At 40.5% G+C, this 15,965-nt stretch overlaps 1 protein-coding gene across 4 annotated transcripts; it reads right to left on the bottom strand.

Annotated features, from left to right (window-relative positions):
• Positions 1 to 2,504: 2,504 nt before the first annotated feature.
• LOC115405121 (alpha/beta hydrolase domain-containing protein 17A) lies at positions 2,505 to 10,762 on the bottom strand. 4 transcript variants are annotated; one of them, XM_030114585.1, is made up of 6 exons: positions 10,628 to 10,762; positions 9,467 to 9,552; positions 8,491 to 8,999; positions 7,886 to 8,080; positions 5,092 to 5,271; positions 2,505 to 4,811 (listed from the first exon to the last, which is right to left on the bottom strand). In XM_030114585.1, exons 3-6 carry the CDS (start codon positions 8,991 to 8,993, stop codon positions 4,586 to 4,588), a joined length of 1,104 nt encoding a protein of 367 aa, XP_029970445.1. In that variant the 5' UTR covers positions 8,994 to 8,999; positions 9,467 to 9,552; positions 10,628 to 10,762; the 3' UTR covers positions 2,505 to 4,585. The 4 variants fall into 4 exon arrangements, with proteins under 4 accessions (XP_029970445.1, XP_029970444.1, XP_029970447.1 ...); XM_030114584.1 differs by having other exon boundaries at positions 8,491 to 8,996; XM_030114587.1 differs by lacking the exon at positions 10,628 to 10,762 and adding an exon at positions 10,431 to 10,502.
• Positions 10,763 to 15,965: the final 5,203 nt, after the last annotated feature.

Below are 15,965 nucleotides of genomic sequence, written 5' to 3'. Positions count from 1 at the left end.
CATTGGTTTTAAAACTTCTTGACCAGACTAAATTCAAAGTGAAGCTGAGGCATGGGGGACATAGAGACAGATTAGAATCTTATGAATGTGTAATTAAGAAGTCTGAAAAAGAGAAAAATGTTAGAATTAGGTGTGGAGACGAAGGAGTGCCTCCAGAGAAAACGTTAAAAACATAGACCGGAAAGAATCTATTTAAAAGAAAAACAAAAAAAAACAAAAATCAAATTGGTTTAAAATATTTAAAAATTGGGCAAGTCTCCACTAGGGGGCGCCAGGGTTCTACAGTGGGGAAACAGCAGCAGCATGAACTCTATGGGGTAATGGGGATGCCTTTTCCCTGCCTGTTTTTGTTTTTAACCTTGGAGAATAAATCTTTGATTAAAAAAAATGTAAATTTAAGAAAAAAATATGTATAAGAGAAAATATATTTCACTGACAGGCGCTGACACAACACAGCTGATTGCAATGAGGCTTTCTGCTGGACTTGGCCATGAATCCTCATGAGATTCAGGTTTGTTGAAGCAGAGAGACGTGGAAAACATGCAGGGCTGCGGCCCTCCAGGACCGACTTTGGACACCCCTGTTCTAAAGCATAAAGCATTTGGCCATATGTATCTGGAACTCAATGAAAGAGCAAGCTAGTTCATATAATGATCAGAACAACTTGTGAAAATCTATAAATAGTTTTCTATATCTGTGAAGTAATCTTGAACAGACTCAACACATACTACAGACTGAATGCGCCCCTGGTGGCCAAACGAATGTATTGCAGTTAAGGTCATCATTTCTCACAGTTGGCAAATTTCATCTGGTGGGAAAAAACACTTGGAAATGTAAAGTTTTTGGCGACTTTACAGTTTTGTCCTGAATAAATCTAATAAACGTGATTTAAATGAATACACCATAAGTACACCATTCAGTACACCTAAATATAATTAGGTGTATTTACTGGAAGTGAGAAATGAGCTTCCAACACTGACTGTCATAAATAAGTGTAAATCTCAAATGATCAAAAACCAAGCAAAAAAAAAAAAAAAAAAAAAAAATCCTAGAAGCACCTGCTCATAGAGTTCACAACAGTAAGTTCCCTTGTGTAACATGGGGCACAGATCTTTAACAGATCTTCAATCATTACTGTGCAATAACTGAAATCAATCCTGCAAGGTTCACTTTTTTTTGTACATAAGTGATTTTATTTTGTTGTCCATAAAAAGGTCAAGATTCAGTCCCATGAATTAATTTCATTACATCATATTTTCAGTTTCAAAAAAGCAACATAAAATTACAAATTATAATACAAAGAGTAGAATAGGTAAGTACAGTAACCATATAAACAGTCCATTAATATTGTTCTACCCCGCCCCGCCTGCCCGCCCACCCCCTGCCCTCCCACCACTTCCCCACTCAAACTCTAGCACAAAACTCAACAATACATCAGTTAGTATCAGCAATAAAAAAATTCAAATAAATGTCCCGTAGTGTTTTTTTTTTTAAAAAGCGCTTCAATGTTCCAATGCCATGACTTCAGCTTTACCCTCACATAGACTACACAATAGATAATGTCCCAACCCATCATTTGCTCTGCAAAAACACAATAGACATGCATACAGTTTTTACTGCTCACCCCCCGATCGTTAAACATTCAAGGCCAGAGGATACAATATACGTCAATCATAGTGGTGCATCAACAAAACGGCGAGTTTCCACTCAGTTACTTCAGCTCTGTGACTGAAATGTGGATCCAGAGGGTTCCCTGATAACCCGACCTGCCCAGGAGAAACTGAGGACTCCTTCTGGAGAGAGCCGGCGACTCTCTCCCGTACTTCTGACGGCTCAGATCCCTGGTTCAAGAAGGTAACAGATTTCCAATATTCAAATATCTAAGCACAGGACGAGAACAGGAGCGATCCTGTTCGGAAAAGATGACAGGAAGCGAGTGGTGTTCAGTAACCGTTCTGCTGCGGAGACCTATTTGTACTCCCAAAATGGAGTAATCAGTCCAGTGCTAGCTCAGTAAATGTTCCCTTTAACAAAACAGCTACTACCACTGAAGCTGACGGGTCTCCGGGTGCAGCGGGGACGCTCTCGTACGTTTCTCAGATCAACACAGGGCCAATTAGCACTCATCCAAACAGGACACTTGTATCACTTGATGCTGGCCTGTAGAACTTGGTCAATAATAATGAAGAAGACACAGAGACTTACATTTTATACCCTTATTACACTTTGGATGCTTTGTACAATAGTGCTGAACTTAAGACCTGCTTTTGTCATGCTTGATCTGATTTATATAAATGTGTAAACATACTGTAAACTACAGTACATGTTTGTGTGTGTGTGTGTATATGTATGTGTGCGTGTGTGCATGTGTGTGTGTGTGTGTGTGTGTGTGTGGTGGAACCTGCACCACACCAACAGTGAGAGGCTCAAATATGGCTTGTGTCACACTTGAAGCGTGCTTGCCACCCATAAGAGAGCTCCTGTACATCTGGGGCCACGGAGGCTGAAACAGAGCGAGCAGACATGATCCCGGCACCTGATCTACGTCAACATCGTGAGTCAGAACATCGACACGTATGGTTCGGGTCCGTGGCCCCACACTACGACGAAAACACAGCTGGATAAATTACATCGAGACGTAAACACTACAAGAAATGTGCAGAGGGTGAATACCGACGAGAGGATGAGTAACTGATGATGATGAGTGCTACTGGAACGAGACAATTGAAACAAACTGTGCTCAATGTTAATCAGCGTAATTCTGATGAAGCATGATTATTCTGAATAAAGTGGGAATAATCCTCATTAGTTTGGTGAACTGAGCAGCTACTTGGTCTCATTTCCTCAGAGCTTTTGAGCTTCACGGGAGCTTGTTCACCAGGACAAGATAAAGAAATAATTCACAGAGACCTTAACAGCTGCACTTCAAACTCGAATATGTAGCTCGACAATAGGGGAATCTGCTGTTTTTGTTTTCCACGTGAGAATGAGATAAGAGCACCGACACCACTCAGTGATGAGAAGACTGCGAAAGATGAAAACGCCTGGTTGAGTCAACCAACCAGCACATTTTGCATGTGACAAGTGGTTTTACTGGGTGCTGGACAATTGTTTTGTCTGGGTGCAGCCACGACCAAGAGTGTCTGCGAGAGTGGCATAAATCCTCTCATCACATTTTCAGCAGCAGAGCAAGTGTGCAAATGTGTTTTTTTCCCCCCTACAAATGTCAAACTTTCCCTTAAATCCTGGCTTTTAGCAAGCTAGTGCACTCTAACCTTTAAAGTCACCCATTAGTATACTGAAGGCCTTCGAGCTTTCTGTTTAGAGCCAGATAATCCAAAAGAGACAGGAGACATGAAAATTACTGAGTAGGCCTGCACTTCCACGGCACTTTGATTAAAGCCCACGAAGCAGATCTTCTCAGAGTGCTACAGAGAGTCCCGTTTCCACTTTAACCAAACAACCCTTCTTGTGGAGATAAATGTTGGGAGACATATACAGGAAAATCACAGCTATTCCCTGGAAGATGCTGCTGTGATTCTGTGAAGTGTGAAAGACCACAGCCAGGAAATACACGTTAAAAAAAGAAGAAGAAGAAAAAAAAAAAAAGCCTGGTCATTCAATGATCCTCTGGGACGCCCAGCAGCCAAACAAGCTATGAGAGTATTCCAGACTAGTCCATGTGTTTCCACCATAGCCGACACCGAGGAGCAGGGGACGGACCCCCAGACCACCCAGAGCAGCAGGTTAGTGTTAGCTGGACGACAACTTGGGAAATGCCCTGGCAGTCAGACGGATGTCCATTAAACAGGTAAACAAAGAGCAGAGGAGGGGGCACGGGCTTGACCAGGGTATGTCCACCGGAGAGAGAGAGAGCTGGTCAAGCCGTGGAGGTATTCTTCATACACACACCAAATAAAAAAAAAATAGAAACAAAAAAAAAAAAAAAAAAAAAAAATACACCAATATCGATAAGTCTCCATAAGCCTCCTCAGCTCGTAGCTGTCCAAGTCATCAGGATGTCCTTAATTACTGTCAGCTAACACATACAAACACGCACACACAGACACACAGACACACACACACACACACACGCCCAATCAGGGTGTCACGGGTCCACGGAGATATGAATGGACCCGCAACACTCGCGTCATAACACACCCATTCACACAAATGTCACACTTCAAGATTACATCTGTGTGCCTTCTAGGACAGAGCACGATGTTTTCTCTTCTCAGTTCAGTGAACACACTGGAGAAATCACACCTGACGACATTTCCCACATTAGGACTGCAACTTATCTCACCTGATGGGTACATCTGATTTTATTTGTTTTTCTTTCTTTCTTTTAAAGTTCTCACCTTCAAAATTGAAAACGGAACGTTGTGTTAGAGGTTGAACCTGAAAGTGTGCTGCTTCAAAGACACACAGATGTGACAAAAAAACTCACACATGCTTTTTTTTTGGGGGGGGGGGTTATTTCTCAGACACACCTTTCAACCTCCTTTCGCACTCGTACATGCATGCACACACATTAACACGCACGCACGCTCATTCAAACAAACACCGAGAGGCTGTGTCTGTCTCAGGCGTGCTGTGCAGCCAGGTCCTGGTTGATGAAGCGCCGTAGCCTCTCCAGGTACTGACTGTAAAGCTCAATGTCGTTGTGACCGGCTCCCTCCACCCAGAGGGGCTCCACGGCCTTGGGGCAGCGCTCGAACAGGGCGAGGCCGTGAGAGAAGTCGATCACCTCGTCCTCTGTACCGTGGATGATGAGCACCGGAGACGTGATCTTCGATACCTTCTCGATGCTTGAAGGAAGAAAAACATAAAGACATGATCAATTATTCCTTTGAATCATAGATATTTGGAGACACCTTTTTTTTACTACTGCCAGACCATATTAAAAGTAAACCAAGCCTTTACAAAAATTCAGTTTAGATGCTTTCATGATACACTTTACTGTCAAATGGCAAAATCAAAAAAGTTTTCGGAACGCAAGCAGACAGAGAGGCTGATCAGTCTCAAAAGTGTGTCTAATAATGTTTGGGTCATTCAGTGGCAGCTTTCAGTCTCTGGGAGCGAACTCACTTGGGAAAAGCATCAAAGCAGTATGTTTTCTTAGTGTCTGGAAACGCCACTCTCATGCCAGAAGTGAGAGGAGAGTGGAGGACCACAGCAGCACACTCGAACCGCGATGCCAAGTCCACTGTAGGCACAGTGCCGATGCTCTGTCCGTACAGGATGATATTCTCAGGGCTGATACCATACCTAAAGACAGAAACACTCAGATGTCAGAACAATCACAATGTACCCAATAACAAAACTCACATGGCAAAACAAAAAAAAGAAGAAAAAAACTTGATTAATCCTTAGTAGTTCAATGTTTACAGTCTTAAGTTTGTAAGCATATTTATTTCAACTTTGCATTTCCTTCATTAATTTGGTTAGTATGGCTCTGTATGTCACGCAAACTTTGCATTTTCCACCTGCTCGGTGGAGACTCAGGGAAATGCAGAGCTGCACACGTTACTTCCATTTTAGAAAGCTACGAAGAAGATGAGACATTTCGGATCTGCAAACTCTTCAGCTTGTATGAAAAAAGGGGACACAAATCATCCAGGCAGATATTAACCACTTCTACTATAATGGAAGTGGAAAACACTTTAAATTATCTCAAAACAAATCCTCCAGACCAAAATACATTTTTAATATAAAAGTGCAGGAATGTCGAATCAAATGTGTACGTGTGGTTTACATTCAGTTTTGGGCAAGTTACTTTTAAAAATGAAATAGTTATATTTAATTTTATATTATTTATATTTAGTTACCTCTTAATGGAACTTTTAAAGATACATGTTCAACTACTTATTATAAAACTGAATATATGATTAATGACATAAATGGACACGTGCAGAAACATATTACAACCAGGAAAAACTACTTTAATCTAAATGATTCTAATGTTGCTGTGTGATAATATGAAACGACGCCAAGCAAATCTGATTTGTAACTGGAGAGAGCATTTCAACTTTTGTTAAAGACTAAAAAAGAAACACAATAGATGAATGCCAATAAATCTCTGCACTTCAATTTAAAAGCTGCCTTTGAATGATCAGGGTTCTATGGCTGTATTTCTGTCACACCACGTGACACACTTTGCACCAATACGGTCCCTTCTGACTGAGGAGTTAGCAACAATGTATCAGTTTTAAATGGGATTATCTTCTAATTTGAATTAGATATGTAAATTAGATGATGACATAAGCAACTGTGGAAAGGAAAAACTCCCTTTTAAAAGGAAGAAACTTTCATTTTAAGCAATAATGAACTATGAAATAAATGTACACTTGACATAATAAATTACAAACAGGAAACACTGCATTAATCTAATTATTCAAATGTTGCTGTGTATGATACAATACACAAATCAAATTTAATTTGTAACTGAACACAGTATTTCTACATTCACTGACATACATCTGCTGACGTAGAGCTCTCTATGACTGTATCTGTGTCACACTACGTGACACACTTTGCACCAATACGGTTCCTTCTTTCTGTACACCAAGCTGGCTCAGCTGGACTCCGGAGGAGGAAAAGACCAAGCTTAAAGCAGTGAATTATAGTAACGGAACCGCAGCTCATATTATTGTCAGCAACGGTAATGGTGCAACGCTGGGAAAAGTAATTAATTGGATTAATTGTTACTAAAATAGCAGTGCTGTTAGTCACGCCGTTTATTTTAACGCAGTTACTCACAGTTTGCATCTATCAGAACTGATGTACTTTTAAAAAAATTCCAACAAAATTCACTCCTAATCGGGCTGGGCTGGCTATCGGATTATAATATAACCAATGGAAAGAGAGAACTTTTTTGCCTAGCTTTACTGGCTAAAGAGTATATCCTGAAAATGTTTACTTTTAATGCACATCCTATTTTGTGAACAATAAAGTTCACAACACTGATTTGTTGTCATCAGCGGGAACTCAGGGCCAAGTCTGCTGTGAAACCAGTGTTTGTCATCTCCACCACGATGGCAGAAGCAGCCTGTGTTACCCAGCATGCCCTGGAGGGTTTCTACACTTAAGTGAGTCTCATCAGGAACCAGAGTGGGGTTTCACCCATGCAGGTGGGACTTCAAAAGGACTCCTGATCTCTCTGATCCACACAGACCAATGCCACGCCAAGCCATGGGGGCATCAGGACACCACACCCAGACACCTGAGAGGGCCACAAATCGAACCGCAGAAGGAGCCGGGTCTGAACCCCCGACCCCTCAGAGACCACCCCAGTCCGGTCCAGGACTGCACCAGTCCCCAAAACCCCACCCCAAGTTTACATTAGCATTATACAGATCACATTTGGAGCCACTTTCTGTTTTCCCTAAATGTCAAATCGAGATAGTAGAAAGGCAAACATATGTAATAGTCACTGATGGAAAATACACCGGGCTGACATAAACTGGAATTATGCTTTAATTGTTCAGTGTCCTCTGTGCAGCCACCTGGATATGTTAATTTGCTTCCAAAATTAGGCTCATTAACCGTGCTGGCAGCAAATAAACAAGATAAGCAGTCAAACAGCACAATTTCAGGTGAAGCACAGTTTGTGACGGTCGGCCGTCACTGTGGTTGATACGAAGCCACTGTTTCACTGTGGCTGAACTGGCCGATGGTCTGAGAAAGATTATGTTCTGCAGGGGAGATGTCTGTGTAACACTGAGCCAACTCAATGTTAAGTTTCACAAAAACTTCCTGGCCAGAGATAAGACTACATCCCAACTTCTTATCTCCAACCAACTTCTGAGCGGGCATTTGTTGGTAATTGGCTGTTAATTCTGGACTCTGCGTGGACGGAAACGAAGAGTTTTTGGCGACTTACCGTGAGCGCAGGGCGTGCCAGGCAGCGTCTATGTCAGCATAAAGGTTCTTCTCTGAAGGCTTGCCAGTGCTCACACCATAGCCCGAGTAATCGTAGGAGAAGATGTTGCAGTTGATGCGTGTTCCTAAGCCAATGTAAAAGCTGCTCATCTGGCCCAGATCTACTGCGTTACCATGTGAAAACAACACTGTAAACCTGTTTACCAAAGAAGGAAGAGGAGAGAATGGAGAAAAGAAAAGAAGATAAAAGAGTTGTATGGGATCACAAGAGTCACAGCTTGAACCGGATCACAGTTTTTAATTGGAGACATGATCTTTTTCTTTTTTGGTCAAAAACACAGGAACAGATCAATTTTTTGGCAGAACTGTGTGATGAGCACTTTTGATTTGAGGCTTAAAACTAATCTGGTGCTTTCAACAAACTTCATTCCAGCTTTACATTTAAGAATTTATTACATGAAAAACTAAGCAGTGAAGCTATAATCAACCCACATATAGAGGGATGACAGACGACTGAGAACAAATTGTAGATGAAAAAAAATAAGTTTATGATGTGTGTGTGTGCCCCTGCATGTTTCAGATGTTCAGGGATAGTGTGTCTCTTACCTGGCATTGGGGGCACAGCGGATGTACATGCATCCAACCCTGTTTCCTCGACTAGACCTGGTCAGGAATACATCCGTCACATCCAACTCTCTCTGGGAATACTGGAACTCAGCTCTCTCCGTGAGATGGAGCTTCCACCTGCCTTCTGCCCCACTGCCGCTGCCACCACTGTTACTGCCACTGCTACCACCACCACCACCACCACCACCGCCGCCGCCGCCACCCCCTCCTCCTCCTCCAGCACCACTGCCACTACCTCCACCTCCTCTGTCCGCACTGCCACCAGCACTTAGCCGGGACCGCAGTCCAGGGGCTCCGAGAGAGGGGAGAGCCACCCCAGAGCCGGACGCAGACGCAGTTCCAGCAGCAGTAACAGCATCTGGGTCAGGGAGAAGAGCGTAGGTGGGCTCTGGAGGGAGGAAAGCCAGTTTGGCTGCAATGCGACTGGGGCACGGGGGGCAGCAAAACAGGCAGCATAGCTCTCGGATGGACAGACCGTTCATCTTCTGCTGAAATAATGAGCAGAATGGGAAGCATATTAATGATATGGTTAAATTAGAAAAGTGTGCAACAAGCAAAGCCTTTGATTCACATCAGCAGTTCCTCTATATAGTATTATCTTGCCTTTAAAATTTACAGATGTTCTACTTATTCTATAATATTAATATATTGCGGGTGATTCATTAAACTTGTAACAGGAAGACGACATTATACAGAAAAGGGAAAATAGTAAATGAGCACAAAGAGTGTTTAATTGCTATGGTATGTGGTAAACACAAACGAAATATAAAGTTATGGTTCTGCAAGTGATTGGATTAAAAAAAAAGTATAAGATAAAAAGTCTTTAATTATTTCCCACTCAGTCTCCACAGCAGCTATAAATTATATAAACATATGAAAAATTAATATTAAAGAATAAAAAAAAAATAGAGGAATAGCAGTAAATTACTGACTTTACATGTTGAAATAAGCATACCTGGACTCAGAAATCCTAAGAGCTTGAAGTCAACTGGCACACAGTGGTGCCAAGGTCCTCTGGTCCAGTCACTTAGCCAGCTGGATCTTCATCAGAAAAAAATACACAATGAAACAGTACAATCTGCTGTACATGACAAAGTATAATAAGCTTAAAAGAGTAAATACTACCGCTTAGCACTGCTTTGCAACATATAGTAAGAGACATTACATTTATAACCTCTTTCTACAATTTTTCAGGACATGAACACTTTATTACCAAGCTCCATAACATCCTACCCCACTCACAGAGCGGTGTCATCCTAACACTTTACCTTCAGAGAAGGTGGCTTACTTTAGTTTATCAGAGACAGATTCGAAGGTATTAGTATTGTCTCCATAATCTCAACTCATTCTCCCTTCTTCTGCGATCAATGAATTTATGATCCACTATTACAGTCAACTTTATGCTACCTTTATCTCTTACTGTTCAACATCCCCTCTTCCAAGAGCCACTAGTTTAAACATCTGTTCGCAACCCACATCAGCCTTCAATACGCCGACTGTTCCTTGTTCTTCGTGTTCATCCAGGAAAAATGGTGCTAAAAAGGTTTTCTTCTGGTTCCTTCCTGTCTACTGCAGCCGGTTTGAATAATGCTAAACCGATATTTACTCTGTTTTGTTGTGAAATACAAATATCCGCTCGGTTACAAGCCCTGAGAATTGACTGTGTTGTAATTACCGTTTTTTGAGAGAGAAAAAACGAATATTTAGGAGTCATTAAACAGTAAATACACTTCACATACTTAAGAAATATAGAGAAGATAGAGGTAGTAAGAAGAGATATCGTCAATACAAAGTGATGAGACAGCGCGGACTCAATACAGACGTCAGATGTTTTTATCGTCATTAAATAGACAATGTATTAGTCTACAGTGTTACTCGCCTTTATCGTTGTTAAAGGGATGACTTCACTCCGTACTTACAGTAACTCAGAAGCACTGGACGATGGTGTTTGATTACATCCCATCAATAGACACACAGCGGCTGATATGCTAATGGTAGCTAGACGGTTAAAACGATATTAACCTCTAGCGTTAGCCAGTGATGCTGAATGTCTAAATGAGACAGCGATATGACAGAGCACGCCTACACGAAGAAAGCCAAATGAAAGGCCCCTCACCGCTGTTACTGCTCTCCCGCAGTTGTCCAGGTTAATGTCGGCCACCGGTCAGAATATCATCATTTATCGTGAGCAAGACAGGCGGCTAGCAGCGGCAGCTAGCAGCGGCGGCTAGCTTTAAGCTGGCTACTTAGGGATTCACAGCCGGAAGTGACGCAAGCACGTCGCTCCTCCACATCCAAAACTTTATTGAAAATCGGTCCGTTTATTTTCATCGGTTTCAGAATCAAGTGATTGTGATATGGTTTTAAAAATGAATCCGCTAAATAGGGATTTCAGTTAATGGTCTTCAGGTCGTTTTTTTTCTTTATATTCATGCTCGTAAATTACCCGATATGTTAATTTCAAGGCAATGCAAATTTATTCATAAAGCGCCATTAAGACATAATAAGAGTCTTAATCTCAAGAGATCAAGATTATGAACTACTCTCAAACAAATCGATTTGAAACGAAATTAAAAGGAGACTAAATAAAGTGAATACTCAATTATATCAATGTAATAAAAGAAAATACATTTATTGTTCAGTGGAAGACCTGAGCAAATAATAGTGTTTAAAAGCGTGATTTAAAGGACGTGAAGGTTTTCGTGGTTATCAAGTGTTCAGGAAGTTTGTTCCACAGGTGAAGACTGCAGGAACTAAAACCTTGTTTATTTTTGACCCTGAGACACTTAGTAAACCTCTTCCTGTTGCCCTCGCGGTGTCTGGTCGTGTCATATTCTAAGAGTAAATCTTAGACATGTTTAGGCGTAAAACCATTCAATGGTTTATAGACAAGAAGTAAGATTTTGGTGACAATCCTTTGACACACAGACAGCTAGCTATGAGATTTATGCACAAGTATAATATGCTCCACCCTCATTGTTGACCAGGACTCTGGCTGCAGCGTTCTGGACGAGCTGCAGGTGTCTCACAGATTCTTTACTGAGACCTGTACACACACTGTTGCAATAATCCAGTCTACTGTTGAACAGATTACAAATAAAGTGAAAAGCAAGAAGCAAAACAAAATATGCTGCAAAAGTTATTCTTTTGATAGGGGGATGTCAGGAGGGGTGACGTGAATTTATAAACCACAATGGCAGAAGAAGTGTGTCCCCATTTAGACTCCTGTTATTTTCCGCTGATTCATCAGGATCAACAGAAACAGAGTTATTGTAACATTTTAACAACAAACCTCAGACGTCATGAGTAGTGTCTCGATACATGCTGAGATTACTGAGTGTTTGTACCTGCATCAAAAGATATATGTGGATTAAAATCTATCTCCATGTTTATATGTAGATATAAATGGTTTGGGGCTTAGTGATGTTGCTTGATGTTTAGCAGAAGATAGATTGAGTTAGCTGAGTAGATACTTCTTGCTTCTCCTTTTACTGCATGCCAATGTATTAATTTGTCCAGTATATATTTTGGGGGGTTTTGTGAAAATGAATCTGAATCAGTTCAAACACAAATTGTACAAACATTGAACTTGTAAAAACTTTGATTTGTGATGAATTTATAGAAATCTTTGTTTTAAGTTTCTTTTTTTAATGCTGTTTGTGAATAACTGCTGTCATTTTATATTCAATGCACCATGCCATGGGTGTATTTTCTACAGTGTACAATAATCTGAAAAAATAAATGGGTTTGTCACATTACATACCCTTCAGAACTTACAGGTAGGTAAATATAAAATATGGCATGTTGAATATAAACCTAAACAATCACTATGTTATGAAAAATGTCTTCAATTGAAAAGGAACATCATGCAGTTGCAGTGAGGAGATCTATATATTTTCTGATAGTGACATATCTAACCCATAATGGCAGAGAAAAACAAAGAACATCTGGTTCCCCCAGTCACAAAATGTGTTCAACTTTATCAACGGTTCATACACTGTGTTACATGAGGGTTGTGTTCAAACTGTTTGCACATGAAAAGAAATAGCTGAGCAGAATCTTATAATCAGAATCGAGTCATGGTGTCACTCAAAAGTTACTTATTATTAACAAAGGCTTTTGCAGGTTTTATCTACCTATTGATGTGCAGAAAGCCTTTAGGTTGCATTCTCCATCAATATCAGCAAGAATACTTAACAGAGGCTTGTACTAAGTGAAAGACTGTCAATGATGATAACCTTGTATGATATGAATATAAGTCTATGAGCTGGGTTTTTCTGCGTTATCGATGGTGTCTCTTTGGAGCGTTGCACCATTTCTTTAAACAAAAAAAAATTCAAAGGACCGATCAAATTTTATATGAAAATGAATCAAAAATGTAAAAAGCTAAAATGTACTAAACCATGCACGCAAAGCTTGGTAATTCTGCAGGAAAGTTTGTCCACTTTGAAACAGGGCTTCATTTATATGAAGCATGCATTTGTGGGATGAGCAGCAGGGTTGGGTCTGTGGGCCACATCCATTAAAAGCCTGCTAGATCTGTTCTGCTCATGCCACGAACAGCTTCTTCTGCTGCCCCTGTTGAAACTTGTATTTAGCTTCTTGTATCCCCATGTGCCTGATTGGCCCCTGTCAAAGGAGAGGTGAGATTCTGCAATCAGTGACAATCCCATACCTCCACAGACTGGGACCAAGCTCTTTCCTCCCAGATGCTTGCCCACAGGGTTTATCAGAGCCCACCTCTAGAATCTGGGAGTGAGGAGGACTGATTGTCCTGCCAGCCACCCAGAGCTCAGCCCCTTTGACTTGTGACAAATGTTGGTTGCAGAAGATTCCATCACAGCAGCATGTGAGCAGACTGGTGACCATGAGGAGGAGGAGGAGGAGGAGGCTCCTTCTTCAACCTACGAATTACAACATTCGTAGAAGACATGTCAAGATAAACACCAAATAACTTTCATCCATCCATCCATCTTCCACCGCTTATGCGGGACCGGGTGGTGGGGGCATAGCTTTCAATAACACAATAATTTCTTTGACAGGAGTAGAAAATATTTGGCAAATTTTTCATGGATGTAACTTCATCCTATAAATGCATTTGCCTTAAAGATATTGCATATTGGAAGATACATTAATAAGATATATTAATAAGCATTGCCACAACTCAAGTCATGAAAACAAAGCCACAATCCTTAAAACGCAAATTAAATGGATGAACTTTTCCATGTTCATGGCAAGAAACAAAAAAGTCCTTACTGAACTATGAATGTATAAAACTGCAGAATAATATAAATATTTTGAGAAAAGACAAAGAAAACCTTTTAAAAGAAATATTCAACTTTTAGTAAAGAATCTACTGTTGATAAAGTTTAAATATTCGGAAGCAGATTATTTCTACATAATACTAGTTGTCAATATTAAAGATACTCTCTTTGCAACACAATGGTATAAACATAGTATATAATATCCTTACAATACAGCCTTTCACAGTTTTAAAAATCCTGCTTTGCAGCTGTTTTAAGCTTCACAAAGAAATGCCACACCTGCTTATCTGTTTGTTTCCAGCATAGTATGCAGATGCACATATAAAATAAATGCTAATTATAAAATAAAATCTATTTCAAAAACATGAAAAAGATTACTTGCCCATGAAAAAAAATGTCCAAGCAATTAAATAATTGTCATCCTCAATCCCATTTCATTCAAATTGATTCAGGAGTTAATGGCAAATCATCAAACTGACCATTATCAAAATACAAAATATTTTATCACCTTCTTCGTGTTGGTAACTGACAGTAGTTTGTTCTAGTCTGATAGTCGGGTCCAATGTGAGGATTAATTTATAAACCAATGAGAAAATGTGAATTCTGCAGCACATTTTTCTATATCTGCACAAGCTCTACGACAAAAGAAAATCACGTGTTTTGAATTTGAAATAAAGTCACACATCCATCCATCCATCCATCCATCCATCCCTCTATCCATCATAACCCTATATCTAGCTGGAGCAGATCCCAGTCGATGGCTGACAGTCTCACACCCTCTCACATTCACACTATGAGTGGTTCAGAGTCACCATTAAGTCTCAAAGGCATGTTTCTGGAACTTGGAAGGAAACCCAAGCATACAAATAATACTTCCACCCACTCGTCATGGTACTTTCATTTGTGATGCTGGGCCTAAAAATTCATTAGCGCTTGTAATAGTTTGTCCTTGATGACTGTAATTGGTCATGGTGAGCTCAGTCGAGCAAGGACAGACACAAACAAATATCAACACTGACAGAAATTGCACTGCGTGATAAGGGAGACGCTACTTTTTGAAATATACCAAAGAAACTGCAAAGGGGAGAAGAAAAGTTAAGGTATAAAGACACACCATGACACCATAAGATATTATAATTTATGCGGGTAAATTGTGTAAAAATACAGTCAGTACTGTGAAACGGTGCATGTTTCTTTTTTAGTCACCGAAACCTAAGAGGAAGCAACTCCATAGCCTATATGCCATTTTCAGGCCTCTCAAAATCAAAATGCACTGTGATCACTCTTGTTTGTATTTCTTTTTTGTGTGTGATTTTTTTTTTAACTCGTCCTTGCATTTTTTTTTCCTTTTTTTTGATGATTGAATGATTTGATCAGGAAGCTAATTTTATATTGATGATAAAACCTGATTAATTAATGAATTTAGCAAAATGTTGTCGACAGATGTGATGTGTTATTTCTCTCTGCTGCTGTATATTTGGACCCTTTAAGTCAGTATTTTCCTTATCGTGAGAAAACACGTAGGCCTATTTCAATAATGACTTTACAGTGTGTGTGTGTGTGTGTGTGAGAGAGAGAGAGAGAGAGAGAGAGCGAGAGAGAGAGAGAGAGAGAGAGAGAGAGAGAGAGAGAGAGAGAGGTCTTCCATTCATCATTGATCCACTGCAGGACTGTGTTTCAGCGGGTGTGAATTATGGGCCCCTGTTGTCACTGTGCCTGCTCTGCGTTGGACATTTCACCTCGCCACTGTAAATTTAAAAAGGGGATTACGTTTTGCTGACTCCTGATTTTAAAGCTTGATCAAGTGCATGCAACCAGCCGGTGGCCCTGACAGAGGAAGACTTAATACTGCCTGCAGTTGCAACTGCAGGGTATGGGATTTTTTTCTGTTATTATTTTTTTTTCAATCTTTTTATTTTTGCAGGGATCTGATATAAGCGTTTTCTGGATAACAGACAATCCCACCAGGGTTCATGCACGTTCTTGATTTGTGACTTGAGTTAAAAAAAAAAAAGGAAAAAGAAAAAAAAAAGGTATCTGGTAGTTAAACTGGGCGTTTTGGACGCGCTCCGAAAAAACGGTGATGCTTCGGCGACGCGCAGGATCCGTAGAGGGAAGAGACAGGTGAGGTGCGGCTGAGGAGCGTTGTTCCAGTCGGTGCTGTGGAGACCGAACAGCCGCGGGATCCGA

The sequence above is a fragment of the Salarias fasciatus genome, chromosome 18 (genome assembly GCF_902148845.1).
Source record: "Salarias fasciatus chromosome 18, fSalaFa1.1, whole genome shotgun sequence".
In the NCBI taxonomy this organism is placed as follows: Eukaryota; Metazoa; Chordata; class Actinopteri; order Blenniiformes; family Blenniidae; genus Salarias; species Salarias fasciatus.
This window is presented reverse-complemented; position numbering and strand designations above follow the sequence as displayed.

Coding starts and splice junctions, on each gene's coding strand:
- LOC115405121 (XM_030114585.1), bottom strand. CDS start 8,993: ATGAACGGTCTGTCCATCCGAGAGCTATGCTGCCTGTTTTGCTGCCCC. Junction 5,272..7,885: donor TGGCACGCCCTGCGCTCACG/GTAAGTCGCCAA, acceptor TTCTGTCTTTAG/GTATGGTATCAGCCCTGAGA. Junction 4,812..5,091: donor TGCTTTGATGCTTTTCCCAA/GTGAGTTCGCTC, acceptor TCTTCCTTCAAG/CATCGAGAAGGTATCGAAGA.